This window comes from Pholcus phalangioides, unplaced genomic scaffold (assembly GCF_987345545.1).
Source record: "Pholcus phalangioides strain wild (caught in Gottingen) unplaced genomic scaffold, Ppha-v1.0 ptg000017l_1, whole genome shotgun sequence".
NCBI lineage: Eukaryota > Metazoa > Arthropoda > Arachnida > Araneae > Pholcidae > Pholcus > Pholcus phalangioides.
This window is the reverse complement of record NW_028301610.1, coordinates 32,451,369-32,468,349: the sequence shown is the minus strand read 5'-3', so window position 1 is coordinate 32,468,349 and position 16,981 is coordinate 32,451,369. Positions and strand designations below refer to the sequence as shown.

The window sequence follows — 16,981 nt, the reverse complement described above, 5'->3', positions numbered from 1 at the left end:
TGACATCATGCTGGCAGAACAAGTGTATGGTACAACACTGAAACTTTCTGGCTGTTTCCTGGAGCAAAGAATAGATGAAGCGATCAATGATGGATATGTGGAATTGCTTTGCCAAAAGTGCAACGAGATCGATCCAGTTGAGGACGATCACCATAGTCAATGCAGATAATTAATTCAACCCCATGGCTTTGAACACTTGCTCACACGTTTTTGTATGTCTAGAGGGCATTAAAAAATCCTTCCAACCACCGTACAATGGACCTTATAAAGTTCTACTGCGTAATGACAAATTTTTTTTACAGCTTAATGGTTGAGAAAGCAATATCTCAATAAAGAGGTTGAAACCAGCTTTCTTAACAGAAGAGCCTCGAAGTCTAGCTATGCCGCTGCCTTCAGATCCAAGTGATGTACATCGATCTTCAAGGATTGCTCAGAGACTTTTGCTGATTTCCAGTACGCCTCCTCTGGGAGGGGGTGGTGTGGCATCATCGCAATCATGCAAATGAAACTGAACTCATGATGTCATGTTACCAGATCTACAAAAGGGGATCTGCCGATCCAGTTTTGCTCTTGTTCTTTATCTTACTCACTATGTACTAAGTTGTTCCTGTTAATTGTTAATTCTCTGTTCATGTAATCGGTCAATTAAAAAATATTATAAAAAATATTTATTTAGTTGTGTGTTTATTTTGCGCAACTACAATGTATCTAAAATCCATATATATGCATTATTTGGATAATTTTCTCAATTAAAAGTATGCCTCCAGGATCAACAGTTGGCCAGGAATTTGCAGCCAAGGGACTTAAGGACTCTGTAGGCAATGGAAGCACATTTGTACAACTCAGGCGGCATCTGACAAGCCTGGGTCAAGTATGGATGTGGATTACAATTTTTTATCGCTCATTATCTAAATATAAGCTATGATCTCCATCACAGCATCAGTACTGAAAATTTAATTCAATTTCAATATTTACTATGCACGATTGACATTTTCATGAAAATAACTGCGACACTGTCTGACACTGCCTATTATTTTTAATACAAGTTTAATCTATACTTTTTGCATAATTGTTCTTTTTTCATAATAAAATGAATGTATTGTAAGATAGAAATATCAAGTTACTTTTCTATTTTGTGATTTTACTTCCTTTTATTTATTTTACTCAGGCTATGAAGATAGTTTGAGTGAATCATCTGGTCTTTCAGTGTCTCATAGCAGAGTGCCAAGCCCTTCTCCTAGCAATTCATCTGATGATTCAGAAATCTTGGAAGATCCTGATGATTTGACTGGAATAGTTATAAAAAAGCGGAAAAGCAGTAAATTATTCAAAGTGAGGAAGCACAGAGCTGCAGCATGCAATGTTCATAAGATATCTTCATTTTTGGATATGTCATTTTGGAGAGAGTAAGTTCAATTTGAAAGATAAAACAAAATAAAAGAAATCTGCTGTGGTCACAAGTGTAAACTTGCATTGGAGTCACAGGCTTGAGCTCCAATAATATCTTTCTCACCATCTCTATAACCTATATTGAAACACTAGACCTGTGACACCCCCAACCACTTTACAATCAAGAACGTAATATTGCATCCAAACGCCAGGGAAATTAATTCAAACAAGTTCTCTCTGTTTTCTTTCCTCTCTCCTCATCATAACGAAGCCTTGTTGCAACCCTATGAAACAAAGTTTTTCTTTTTACGTCTGTTTATTTCTATACACCTATTAGTGATTTTCTTTCACATATGATTTTATCCTTTTACTCTATACATATAAGAACGAAACAGGAAATCTACTTCATACCTACTCTCTTATCTGCTCTACTGTTTTGTTTTCATTTGTTTTTTCCCCTGCCTTTTCTTCTACTTTTTTCCCTTCCCCTTCTTTTCCTTTTCTAACGTGTGGTTAGGACAAGGGTTCTCCAACTGTTCACCTCCAACCTTTGTCAAGGACGCCACAGAGTGGTGTGCAGAAACAAAAAAATGATGAGAATCATCCTAGGCCCCCTTGTGGGGTTCATAGTGTTGTTCACTCTTTATCAACATTTTTCCAAATGACTTTCCTTTTACTCAAATTTCCCCCAGCATAAGCTGATTGTGTTGGATTCCTTGTTCATCTTCCGACAAATACTTCTTTCAGCCAACACCATACTAGAAGTCTCTCTAATGTGGTGCTGTTTCGGCTCTGGAATGTTCTGACTGCCCATTTCTGTATATCTGTATCTGTTCTCTATATCAGGAATTTGCAATGAAGGAAAAAGTTTCTCATGGAACCCTTGATGGGTATACAGCAAATGTCTTTGAATGCCGATAGATAGCCATTAAAGTACTGTAATTTCTAGTATGTAACCCAAAAGGAGAAAAACTCAGAAATTGGAAAATTTGGTATACTGCCCATCATTCGGGGATACAACTAGATACCTTGTCATCTTATCCTTCAACAACCCCTTGGGTATTGTATTGTATTTATCAATACAATACAGTAAAATGCTTCATTTCTACTTCAAAGTACTAAAACTACTTTTCAAGGTCATGCGATCATGATACATGATAGAATGTAGAAAGAAAAGGTTTGGGGGGGGGGGGAAGCTTTTTCCCTCTGTACTTTTTTTTCTTCTTGGAACTGGGAAAGACGTGTCCAGTGGGCATGTGAACAGATTAACCATTAAGCAAAATAAGCTCATGCTTAGGGCACCAGAAAAAAACGGGGCACCACAAAAAGTTATCAAAATGTTTTTTTTATGCATACTTTTTTCCAGCACCAATCATCTGGCAAAAAATCCAAACGAATGGCACAAATGCAGAAAACTAATAATGTTGCAAAATAAGGATCATGCTAATGCTGAGTTTTTGGAATGAGATTTCGTGCAATTTCCATAAAGTATGCTTTATCCTTCTTAACACAGAATCGTAGGCCCAACTCTCTTGGGCAAACAATTTTTTTTAGGCCTCCCTACCTAGCTAAAAATATCTGCCTACCAATTCATATGCTGACTCTTGCAAACTGTGAACACATCTAATTGTTATGAAGTCAAGAGCGAGGGAAAGAATTTCAATGTCCATGCTTAAAAATATTAAGTAAAATAAACTTGTGGGGACCGAGATGTAGGGAAGGGGGCACCAAAACCATTCAAGTGCTGGGCCTTCAAACATCTTAATCCAGCCCTGGTGCGAACCAAATTTTTATGCATCCTTTTCCGAAATTCTGTATATTTGCCAAGCTATATAGTGCCTGTCAGGGGCACTTCCACTATTTAACAAATCAATTGAAACCACTAGTATTCAATGTTACAAAATGTTGTTACACAGTTTTCATAAATACAAAGTTTTCATCCACAGCAGGCAAAAGAAATCTTGTTAGTATATCATAGCACAAATAAATGAAATTAAATTTATATGTGCCAACTTACATCAACACAATACATTTCGATTATTAATGTAAAATTTATATTATTTTAAATACCGGATTTAGTAATTAATCATAACTAGAAAAAAAGGTATGGTATAATTATTTATCTATATTGTTACTCACTTTAGAAGTATACGTACGAACACGGAAGATACCAATATGAACTGTGAACTTTAAAGTTAGAAGACTTGGCACTAATTCATAACAAGAATTTATATTTGTGACCGTATCATTCAATAGATAGTAAAAATAAGACAGTGGAAAATGCATAAAGGAAAACAGACTCGCACATGACACTACTTTGTTCATTTCTGAGTACAAGAGATACTTGCTTCATTTTTATAATAGGACTGCAAGCGATATTAAAATTATGTTCACTTCTACATTTGAAATTATGTTCACTTCTACGTTTGAAATTATGTTCACTTCTACATTTGAAATTATGTTCACTTCTACATTTGAAATTATGTGACTTGGTCGCTGGCATTAGCAGTACAGATGTTTTTAGGTTACAAGAAATTTGACAGATTCCTATTATTGAGCTTTCACAACATTATTTTCTTCAGGACATTCACTGGTAATGGTTGTCCATATGGGGTATAACAGTGAACACACAAACAACAGGGTTGTCATAATGAGCACATCCAAGTACTGCCCAGGGCTTCTGGTGCATATAAGAGGGCATTAAAATATTCTTGCCTAGCAGTTAGGGCCATAACTAGGCTGGGGCAACCGGGCCACCCAAAAAATGTACACTTATTTTGCATGATAATAACCCTGTCAAGAATGGCCCCAACGTGCCATGGCCGTCTTAAGAGCATCAGGGGCCCCCAGGCCAAGTGATTTTTCTGAGGCCGGAGGCCCTACAAAATTTTCAAAAATTTGAACTGGTTCTAATGTCTGTGAGGCCGCTCTTCCCTTGCGTTAAGACGGCACTGCCCATTGCCTCAAAAATGTGCACTACGACCCTGCTGGCAATTAACACTAATTGTAACAGGATGAGTTGCATTGCTTTGTAGGGGTCCACAAGAGAGCATTAGAGCTGTGTGAGTTTTATGGGGAAGAATACAATTCCTCTCCTACATTATTTAGTGTTTGATGAATTCTCAAAACAGCAAAATACAATAAAAAAATACTAGTTTCAAGAGATGAAACCAGACATACGTTTCCTACCTTTGCAAGAAAATGAACAAGGGATTTTCAGTGAAATTCTGTGGGGGTAAACACCTACACTTCTACTTTTTACAGACACTGCAGGAAGCTTTGGTTCCAGAATTACAGGAAAAGATTTTTTCTCTCTCTTGTAGGGTTTTTAAGACTGAAAGATTTGAATAATGTGTACCATAATGGCAAAACAAACCAAGTATTTTCGTAAGTACTATGTAAAAACTGCATTATGTATTTAGGTTAATTTTTTTTCAGCCAGATACATTTTTCTTGCAACACTATAGCAAAACAAAAAAGACTTATCTTTGTTCCATCAATAAACACTACTAAGGGTGACCAACTGCTGGCCCCCGAGTTGATTTTGTGTGGCCCAAGACAAGGTGAAAAAACTATTATATTTTTTGTATTAGTTTCGATTGATGAAATTGTGGTTAATGTAGGAAAAAAATGTCTGATTTGACAAAAACAATTTGTATTTTTAACACACAAACACAAAACCTCCTTAAACACACATGTCACATGATTAATTTCAAAAACCTACTGTGGAAGTTATGGAAGTAGCAGATTTTCTTGTACAATCATCAGAAGTCAGTGATGGTAATCTCAACGAGAAAAATTTTCCTCCTTTTACGTTTATCATAAAAATTCAAAACTAATGTGCTGCTGTCTGTTGGTAAAAGTTCAAGTCTAGCATTTATCTGGCAAGAAAAAAACAAATTAGAAAAGTATTGCGTGAAATTCTGATTAATAAATTTCAAAATATCAAATTTTTTTTTGTTCGATAAACTTTAAACGTTTTGTGAAGCAACATTCTCCACTCTGGTTAAAGCATCAACATTCATAATTTGCTGAAAGAAAATAAAGATGAAAAAAGTTTACTTAACAATAATTCATTAATAATTATTTATAATCAGTATTTAATTAAATGAACAGTTTAGTTAATTAGTTAAATCCCATCAAAATGTTTGCAGCTCGCGATATCATATGCCGGAGTTCTCTCCCCTTGTGCCATGTGGTTTATATGAGTTTTGTCCTTGGTATGGCTGTGACACTGCTTTTGATCATTATGTCGGCCCTTGAAGAACAGAGAGAAGTTTGCCACCCCTGGACAATTTTCCAGAGAAGCTAAATGTTATTTTTTTAAAATGTTCGATATAACAACCTCTTAATAAAACGTCTGTTTTTCATGAAAAGAACAGGAGTTGTTATAATGAGCATAGACTGTATATCTATCTATTTACTATATAATTGTATTCCATAATTTAATCATTTTAAATCTTAAAAAGTGGTAAAAACCAAGAATTTCAATCAATGATATCCCAGGGAATTTTTGTCTAAATGTTACGCAAGGTAAATTTTCTTCAGTGTAATAAAGATAGCCATAAATTTTAACAATCAACATTTTTGGAATGCCCCTGCCGCCATCCATTGCAAAAATGTTATTATTTAAATTTTCTTTTTCCCCCTCCAATTATTATTTTTACACACTGTTTTTTTATTGCATGAGATAGGGCATGGTCACTCTACTGTGCCATTGTATAAGTTACGTATAATAGTTATAGCTCTCCATTTGCAACTTATTTTAGACAAAAAGGGCTTTTCTATGCATTCTGTATACTATATATAATGTGTCCAGAAAGTTGCTACCCAGGCTATTTTCTTCTCAACCATTGGTCATAGACCAGAATAAAAATTAAAAAAATGTTTTGAATGAGATAAATATTCATGGTAAGGTACTTTTATGTGAATGACTCAATTAAAAAAAAAAATTTAGCTTTTATCCTTTTTATAAAAAAAACAGTCCCTTTAATTATACCTAGAAAAAGTTTGTGCTTTCAGAAATATGTAAAGCTAAACAAGTTTCAAGACCGAACAACAATTATTGACAAAGATATTAAATTGTAAAGTTTGAGAGAGTATTCAGGGATTGTTTACAAATTAAACAGCAAAATTGTTAAATTTTGACTGTACCAAATAATGAGGTAGCAATTCAAGCAGGTCTCTGATATGGATACGTTGAGCGATTATAATTGATATTCTGCTGTTTTGAAATTTTTTTATCAATAAAATTAGATAAATTACTTGTTTGCCAAACACATAATTAATTTACTTTGTTAATTTTGATATATGACGTGTTGCAAAATTATTAGAGAATTTCACTTACTAGAAAACCACAAATGAGTAATACTGAGTGACATTAAAAGGGAAAAATTTGATGTCCAATTATTCCAATTTATATTTCTTACATGACCCATGACATCTAAAAAGTTTTGAAATCAAATATCTTGCTCAATTTTTTCTACATGGTAGTGAAACTTATTTTATTTGCCATATTAGTGCAAGGACAAACCTTATATATATGACAATAAGGCACTTGGTTAAATAAAAAAAGTTAAATTTTGTATTTTTTTTTTCTAAAATTAATTTGTTTATATATAAAAGCATCATTATATGTAAATATTTACTTCCTTTAAAACAATTTTTCTAAATTTTTGTCTAAGACCAACACTTGAGAAGGAAAAGGTAAAGGCTTTCTGGACACACTGTATATATGTATGTTTATTAAATTTTTTCTTCAATGTTTAAGTCAGTGTGATTTTTTGAAACATCATTATTTAATTGTCAGTCACATGAGGCTACATGTTTGGATCTTATTTTATTATTTTTCAGAGAACGAATTTGTTGTGGAATTATATTTAAAGGCCCTTGTGGAGAAGCACTTATCTACCCAAAGCTCCTCCGTCCATGTCATTGCCGTAAAAATGGAAAAACATACAATGATAGGTTGTCTCAGGAAGCAATGCCAAAATTGTCACAGATCTCTACCGACACTGCCACACACGTTGCCTGCTCGAACAGTTTATACCCTAGCAGAATAAGTCCTTGAAAACCTATCATATAAGAATTTAATGCTCATATGAATCCATGCTTCAAGTGTGTTCTTTGTTTTTTTTTAAGCGTGAGTGTGTAAAATAGAAAACTTCATTACAATCAGGGCCAACACTGTGTTCATGTATATGTGCATGTTGCACTTTGCAATAATGCAAACAACTTGTGCTTCCATTTTCTCTCATGTGGAAAGTCATGGAAGTTTTTTGCAACAGCTAGAAAAATGTGTTGAACATTGAAAGTATTTATTTCCTGTATTGTCTTTTTGATGTGAAACTGCATTAGTACACGTGTTCTTTTATTACATGTGTATCATCAAAATGTTTTCACTGTTTGTTGTAATTGTCAACAAACTCCTATCTTCTTACACTTGAATGATGATGAAACATACGTTTCCCTTTGTTCAAGAAGTCCTAAATATGTACAGCATACTTATATGTTATTCAATTGTACATTTTTCTTTCTTTGATCAGTTATATTGATGTGCCCAGATCTTTGTTGATAGAAAATAGATTTCTCTAATGGAAGAGAAGGGGAAAAAATACGAGAACACACATATTCTAAAGTTTTGTGTTAGAATATCATGTTGAGTATTTGAAATTATAGGTTATCAAAAACAAATATTTCATTAAATCATAATATATACAGTCAACTCTCTGTATCTGAACATTTAACCACTCACAAATGCTGAAATATTAAAAAAAATTCCTTTTATAAAATTTGGAATAAATTTTATAAAAAATATAGTGTCTATTGGTGTTGAATACATACAGATTTTTTTGTTGTCAACTTACCTGAGCAATAAATAAATGCATATGTATTTGAGGTTTGCAGATCACTTGCAAATACTACACCATTTTGTTTAAGATGCTCTGTCATGCATGAATTTTCATTTGTGCCGGTTTTATGTGGATACAAAGGGATGACTATACCCAAATTATGAATCTAATCTGCTTGAAGCGCTAGTCATTGGGCCAGAATCAAAAATGCTTATTCATAAAAAAAATCTTTGAGAAAATTTGATGATATAGAATATATATATATATACGCTTGTTGTTACACTGTACTGTGAATGATATTGTCGTTTATGTTTTGTTGTTGAAAATTTTAGCTCTTTTGTTAATTTGTGCTGTGGTATTTCTATGTTATAAATAGGATGGAATTATCTGTTCTTGAATGTGCACCTTTTTTTGTTTTGTAAATATTTAAATGTGATTCTACTTTCACTGCCTACTGTTTCATAGTCATATAATGTAATGATTGGAAGTGCTGTGATTCTAAGAGTGGTATTGAAAAATACAACTCTGTATACCCACTGCCAAAAAATCCTTAGCTTGGTTGCAGAAAACAATCAAGCAGAGGTTTTGGAAATATTACACATCTCCATGTTAACTGTTTGTTCTTAGTTTAGTGTGATGATAATGAACTCTTTGAGCTACCATTTTCCAGTTTTTTATTCTTGCATTTTATTAGATCAAAGTACACTATACTTTTATTTTACATTTGACTCTGGTTGGCATCATATCTAATTGTACAGTTTTTATCGAGAACTTGAGAATAGATACTTATAGGAGAATTCTAGGTGCAAAGTGAATTGTGTGTGGTATTCAAGTTTTTTAAAACATTGTTGCAGTCAGTATAATCACGTCTTTAGATATTCTTTTTTTATTTGGAATATCAAATGTTTTCATCCACCATGCTGAAATTTGAAATTGCATTTATATGTTTGTTGGCTGAATATTGTTATAAAAGCTTTAACTTTATGGATTAACATTTTCTAAAAGTTCCTGTCATGTTTTGTTTGATCTTTGTTTTTGTGTTGATAAAAAGACAAATAAGGTGGGTATAGGAGCTGTTAATAATGTAAGTTGAACCTTTCAACACATAAAAAAGTGTGTTTTTGATTTTTTTAATAAAATTGGCTAAAAGAAATTTAAATTTGTTTGGAGGAAAATGAAAATTTTTGTGGTTCTGAGAATGTGTCAAATGTATGTGGGCATGTAATTTTATTAGAAATTTAAAAAAAAGATTTTGTTGGCTGTTTTTTGGTGTAGTTGAAAAAATAACTTTCCTGAAGTCACAGCAATATTAAGCTAATGCTCATAATATTGTGGTACAAATGTGAAAAAATAGCTAATGACCTTTTTGAAAGAAAGGTTTCAGAGGGAATTAATTAAAAAGATTAAGAAAGCTGTGTAATTTATTTTAAGGATTTTTGAAAAACATTGAAAAATTGATGCAATAGGTTACACACACATAGTTAATTCATAAATATACTTTCTCACCATTTACATATAATCAATACAATGAAATAAAAGTTTTTAAATGCAGCTTTTAAAGACTTTAATCCGATTAAAAACTCAGTCAAAAATTTTTTGTCACCAAGCAGCTAAGTTATTAACACATCAACTTCTGTACAGATGTTCATTTGCAAACCAGCTTAGGACTGAATTTATACTTGCAGCCATTCAAAATTAGCTTTAATATTCAAAGTCCTAGTCAGAGCAATCTTCATGCATGACCCCCCATCCAGGCATGGCCTAGGGACCTCAAAATGCATAGGAGGAATCTCACAATACTGAAATTTGATAGTATGGTTTTGAGAGTATGTATGTAAACTGGTAGGTAGGGACTTCCATAGTATTACTTTGCCTGGATCCCTGATGCTATTAAGATGGTCCTGGTTAACCCTTCTTGGCTTGTTTCATTTCCAGCCAATAGATGATAGTATTACAAAAGTGGCACAAATGATTTTTTTTCTGTGTGAGAAGTCTGGCTCACACACACACACACACATTAGCTGAATTTCAGAATCAGAAAATTATGTAAATGTACAGGAAAAAAATAAAATATATTGTTCTCAATGTCAAACTTGATGATATAATTTTTTAGTTAGAACTGTTTTATCTAATGACTCCAGTACTGAATGACTGTGAACTTGAGCAGGAAAGCCAACTCTACTGATGAATTTCATTGTAATAGTTTTTTCCAGACATTTTTTAGGAAAAAGTGCATGTCAATTGTGCTATCATATTAAAAAATATCTGATCATAAAAAAGCAAAAAAAAACAAAAAAAAACGGGTTGTCAAATCCAGGATGAATTGAGCCTGGAAGGGGCCAAACTTGTTTGTAAAATAGTGTAAAATGGAAATAGCATCCCAAGTTAAAAAATGTTTCTTGAAAATGAACCATGTAATTTCTCAACAGCTGTTGACAATGATGAAAATTTCAGACACTAATTAAGTCTGACCCATGGCAAATTTTAAAGCACATTGTAGAGAAATTAGGCACCACTATTCAGCAATTTCCAGACACTTATAAGCATTTGCTGAAATAGAGAAGAAGAGCATTGAAAACCCTATGAGCAACAGTTCAAAAATTATGTAGCTTGTGCTATCAGTCTCTTCACACTCACTAAATACACTCCAGATTTCTTGCCAACTGACTCACTTTTTTAGGCATTTGACAGGAAAGAAGTTAAAAATATTGAAGAGCTTCAGTCCAGAATCCCATACTTTGATGCAAATAGCATGAATGCACTGGCATTTTGATGGGAGACTGTGACTGATGGGTTTTTTTATTTGTATTGCATCTAATGGTTTGGTTCCTATTTTGATTGGTCAAAGTTTTGATCATCGTTTGAAGTTTCACACTAAATCCAACATTTTATGTGCAATAAATGTTTGAGGTAATTTTAGAATTTTTTAGATAGTTTTTGATTTTGTGTTAAATTATGTAGATTCATATATACATGGTATGTTTTGTGTTGAGTGTATATTTGTGTAAAATTAATATTTATGAGTATTGTGTAACTTGGACTGTGTTTTTATATGTATTAAGAATTTTCATAACACTTGACACATTCCTGACAAATTATAGGTTTCTGTTTCAAACCAAAGAAGAGTAATCTCTGATTTCTTTAGATTTTCAGGCCAGGATGCTAATTTATTGGAAATTGAAAGCATTAATACAATATATTCTGCAAATTTCATTGTATTAATTCTTCTTTTTGTGCTTACCCAGTTGTTACCAGAGCAGTTTTTAATATTCTTGAAATTCCCAGAGAGAGTTTCATCTTATATTCAATTATTTATCAATGAAAATTTCAATCAATATTACCTTAACTTTATCTAAGTATTATATACTTATCTAAGTATCACTTGTGATTAAATTAAATTTGAAGATTTTTCTGATTTTAAGTCAAGGTCGTTTTGTATGCAATAAATTACACAATAAAATTCCTTTGTAAAGGGCTAAATTTTAGAAGCTATTTAGATTAGAATTTACACACGTTTGATAGGATATCCATATACTGCAGTTGGAAGACAATTTCAGAATGAATTTATTTTAATGTGCCCTTCACAGCAGAACAAATTAAGTCCCTTCCGTTTCAAGAAACATTTAAAAATTTGAAGTCTTTGAAGAAATTTCAATTTAATCAAATTAATTTGTTGTGTTTTACAACTTTAAATTTTAAAATGCCAAAACATCAAATTATCAAAGTATATTTTTAGATTTTTGTAAAAAATATCAAAAATCATTCTCTTTATTTTCTAAAATTACGATAGAAAGAAAATCTGATGCCACAAAATAAAAAGGATTATATTGACTTTTTTTTTAAATTATTTCTGCTGTTCAAGAGAAAAAAAAAAAATTATTTTCAATATTTTGGTGGAATGTTTATAATTGAAGAGCAACTAATACTGTAATTCCTAAGAGTACAAAATGCTTTATTTGAATTTCTTATAGCCAATTTTCTTTAATTGATTGTTACTACCATAATGAAAAAAAAAAGTATCCCTCTCTGAAAAATGTGATTATGAAGCTTTAATGAGACTTTTTTTGTAGTTCGATTTTAAGTAAAATGATACATATATTTTAGTTTTTCTTATCTGTGGTTTGTCACGTTTAATGGTGACTTAAGAAGGTGAATGCAAGACAGTCAAAAAAGTTTTCATTAAGTTCAATTTATCATAAATTTGTACAGTTTGAGTGACTGAGAAAATTTATATACATTGGTATCCTTACACATTGCCTTGATTGAACAAAGAAATTTATTGCTGATTTGAATGGATTGAATCAAACATTGGCAATGTGAATCATATATTGATTTTACAAGCTTTGAAAAACATTCATTTTCATCAGAAACTTTTTATCCCGGTGATGTTAATGTCTTTTACAATGGCATAAAATGTGATAATTTTTCAAAATAAATGAATCTATTTATATCTTGGTTTTTTTAATGAGCTTTCACTGATATTGTATAACATTATATACATGCGTTGAACATATTTGTGACTTCATAAGAATTGATTTATTGTAAGATATAGTATTTTCTGGAGTGATAAAATCATGGGGGGGATTTTCTAAGTATCTACTTTTGACTGAATGTATTAAAGAGTAAACTGAAAAAATTGACGTTTTTCAGAATGTTAAAAATATATAACAACAGTTTTACATGTAACTTATGGGATTTGGTTGAGCATCACTTAACTCTTCAACATTCAGTAGTAAGATCTACAAGCTGGACTTGTTCAAATGTTGACAACTTTAAATTATGTACTTATCTTTCCTGTCCCCACCTGGCACAAGAGCTTTCACAAGAATCTCTAAATATATTCCTTAAATAGGTCCTCTTCGGTCAATCCCAATGTTAAAGGGGGTAAACATTAAACCATTACTCAGCCTTAAAGTCACAACTAACTGACTTTGATCTTGCTCTATAAGACAAATTTCAGCATTAATTTTTTTTCAGAGTTTGCATTGTTGTTAGTAGTTGAATCTTATATGAATGGAATTTTGGTTTACTGGAGATGATTATTTTATAATTTTAAAATGTAGAAGCAACCTTTGTTGGGTATAAAAAACACATTTGAAAAGTATGGAGACTTGTTAAGCAATTTTGGGTGTGAAAACTAAAACTCCAGTAATGACAATTTACACCATCTACCATCATTAGAATTTTCTACTTTGAGTGATACATATATATATATATATATATATACAGGGTGTTCTGTTAATGAACAGACAAACTCTCAGAGGGTTGTTATTAAAGAGGGTGAAAATCGCAAAAACCGCATGCAGGTGTCGATGTCACGCTGGAACGACAAAAAGTACACTAATAACTACAAAAAGATTTATTTGATTCCGCATATTGTTTCCCGTAGGCTTACTCTAAGACCGGCGATTTTCTCGTTTGGAAATGGAAAACAAATACATATAGGAAATTAAAAATCGAGAAATCTCATTGCCTGTCTTTTAAGTCTCATTATTGAAACACGAGAAATCTCGTGAGCGGTCATTTAAGTGTTAATTATTACAAGAGTTGTTGGAAGTGGTGGCCGCTGACGTCATTGCACAGTCTACAACAACTTAAAAACAATTCCCGGACACACTCGAAGATACCAGGTAAGGTTTTGATGTCTGCTGCAGCGACGACAATCCCTGCTACGAGATCCGCCGGTGTGTCCATGGGCGTCGCATAAACGAGTGATTTAGGTGATCCCACAGGAAAAAGTCACATAGATCTGCTTATGTCAGATATGGGGAGTGAACCCATGAATGCATTCAGCAATCAACTGGCATCCACCTTTCATCTCCTCTGAACTCAGAGGCTGCATGCATTTTTCGTAATTTTCACCCTCTCAACATGGTTTGCAGCACCATGTTCCATTGCAATTTTTGTTCATATCTTGATGCTTACTAACACCCCTCTGAGTTTGTCAGTCCATTAACAGAATACCCTATATATAGCTTAGTGAATTTGGAGAAATAAAACTTAGAAAGCTGGTATAAACTGTTTTTAAAGTAGAATTTGTCACTTAGTTCAGCATTTGTGCTAGATATTAGAGAGTATCATTTTATTTATTCTTTATTAAAAATATAAAGTTTTGTTCTTTGTTCTGATTTCTTTTAGGTGTTAGCAACTTTTAATCTTTAAACTACTTGCATCATGTATAAGTGATTGGTTTGATATTGTAAGGCTTGATGAAAATTTAAGTTTTATTCAAGAAAACAATGTGCTTCCCAAAAAGTTACATACAGCAACTCACCGTAGAATGATGCGATTCCTCAATAAATATATTTTAAACCATTTTCCTCTTAAATCAAAAATAATATTTATAAATACATTTTAGCAACTGCTGAATGATATTATTACGAAATCACAAAAAGAGTCAACGTCTCTGACATCATAATTCCTTCAGCTCGGTGCACTACATATGCAATGGTCCCATCATTGAATCAAGTAGAGAGGGCTTTTTCTGAAAAACACCTCAGTGAACCCTGTACACATAGGCGGAGATAGACTTGAAAGTCTGGGGGGGGGGAGACATGATGATTGCAGAGGGGATGATGTCAATTCATATGCATATATATATATATTAGAGCAGTCAGCTTCATCTTTGTCGCTGGGGAGGAGCCGTCCCCCCCCAGCGACAAAGGTGGGCCTAATATCTCCGCCCACGCATAACATCAGCATATTCACTAAATTTTCTGCCACGGAGATTCTCCTTTAATGACTGAAACAGCCAGAAATCACATGGTGCAAGATCCGGACTGTAACAGGGTTTTGATATAATTTCTCTCAAAATTGCATTTACTAATCCTAATATTGCTGAACAGAAGTAGCAACGCATGGATGGGCATTATTGTGATGTAGTGTCCATTTTCCTACCAGTTCACAACGAACATTTGTGTAGTCTCAAAACTGAAACATAATATGTAAAAGTAATATTAAAACCATTCCACAATCCCCTTACCGTCCAGATCTTGTGCCATGAAATTTCTATCAGTTTCTGATGATGGAGAAAAACAGCTCTGTGATAGAAAACCTTATGAAGATGCTGAGTTATTTGAGCTGTGTAAGGTTCACTCTCTCATACAGTTTCTCTAAAAACCTTCTCTATTTGCTTTGAAAAGTGGATTGAACAATGGGACTATTGAATATCATCTGAGAGAAGATATTTTGAAAAATAATAAATTATACTTAGCTATATCTATATTTCTTGATTTTTATGATTTTACTCTTAGTTCTTATGGAACACAACTTGTAAAACAGGACATATATATATCATAAAAAATATTTAAAATTTTATTCAGTTATTTACCTTATTCTAGATAATTCTATATTTATCAAGATAAATAACCGCATCTTCATCATATTTTTTTATGTTTTGTTATTCAAATATTGTCATAATGGTTTTTTTCAGTAATCTTTTGTGCTTGACACAATCATTTTCATAATAAAAAGATAGTTTCATAAATAAAAAGGTTAGTCTTTTGTTTTATGCATTAAGAGAAAGAGTAATTAAAATTTAAAAAGTTCTATGACATGATTGAATTGAAGCTTGTTATATAGACTTACAAAGCATTTTATGTTCTTAAAAAAAGTGAAATCTTGATATAAATATACTCTGCAGGCAAAGAAGATATTACAGTATTATTGTTAAATCCTTCGTATCACCAAATTTATTCTGCTGTTGACATTTCCTCTAAATCTAAGTTACCACCAGGCAATGTATCGATGAACATTTATTGGCTGTACAAAAAATTAGATTTATTAGTTTAATAAGTGAAACTCAATTATACAGGGTGACTACTCAATTGCTCTTGCCACATCTTACTGGTGAACTGTTGATCCTAGAGTCATATTTTCAATTAGAAACAGTATCCAAATAATGCGTAGACTTCAGTTTAGGCATTCATATTGCAAGGGGTTGTATAGTTATTTACAATTAAAAAATTAACTTTTTATAGAGGGCACATTGTCCTCAAAAACTCAATTAGAAAGTTGTTACCCTGTCTCTCTTGAGGCCAACAAAAAATCTTCCATGTTTGTAAGTACAATATTTGCAGATATATTTAAATTTAAAATCCAAGCAAAGTAAGAGAACAGCATAAATCAAGGAAAAGTGTGTCTGTTAGTTTTTATGCTGTTTTTCCCCAACTTTCCTCCGATTTTTCAGTTCAAATACCTCTGCAAATATTGCACTTACATGAAAGTTTTTTGTTGGCCTCAGGAGAGACAGGGCAACAACTTCCTAATTGGGTTTTTCAGGACAGGGTATCCACATAAAAAGTTTATTTTATTAACTATACAAGCCCTTGCAACATGAATGACAAATCTGAGTTGTACACATTTGGATAATTTTTCTTATTGGAAGTATGCCCCCCCCCCCCTCTCTCTCTAGGATCAATGGTTTGGCAGTAAGATGTGGCAAGAGAATTAAGAAATCACCCAGTATAGATATTTCACCCTATAAAGGAGTCTACCGCACAACACTTTTGTGTCTTACAGAGAAAATAGCAATACCAGCATTAACATTTTTGGGAGGCAGGTGGATCAAAATACTGATGTGACTAGAAGCCTATGATAAACTAATGATACTCTAAAAAAACTTGGTTTTAAAAAAATATATATTGAAAGAAATTTTGACTACGATTTTTAAAAATATTATTGTGACAGTTTCAAAATCACTTTAAAAAGTATTATTACAGGTCTCTTTTTTTTTTCTTTTT

At 32.4% G+C, this 16,981-nt stretch overlaps 1 protein-coding gene across 1 annotated transcript in view; it reads left to right on the top strand.

Moving 5' to 3' along the window:
- The window catches only part of LOC149072917 (SIN3-HDAC complex-associated factor), a 61,828-nt gene extending 45,185 nt beyond the window's left edge, over window positions 1-16,643 (top strand). The window contains exons 5-6 of the mRNA XM_089246169.1: window positions 1,169-1,406; window positions 7,243-16,643. Of these exons, the coding sequence (XP_089102295.1) occupies window positions 1,169-1,406; window positions 7,243-7,459 (455 nt within the window). The 3' untranslated portion in view covers window positions 7,460-16,643. The remainder of the gene's footprint in view (window positions 1-1,168; window positions 1,407-7,242) is intronic.
- The last annotated feature ends 338 nt before the right edge of the window (window positions 16,644-16,981 follow it).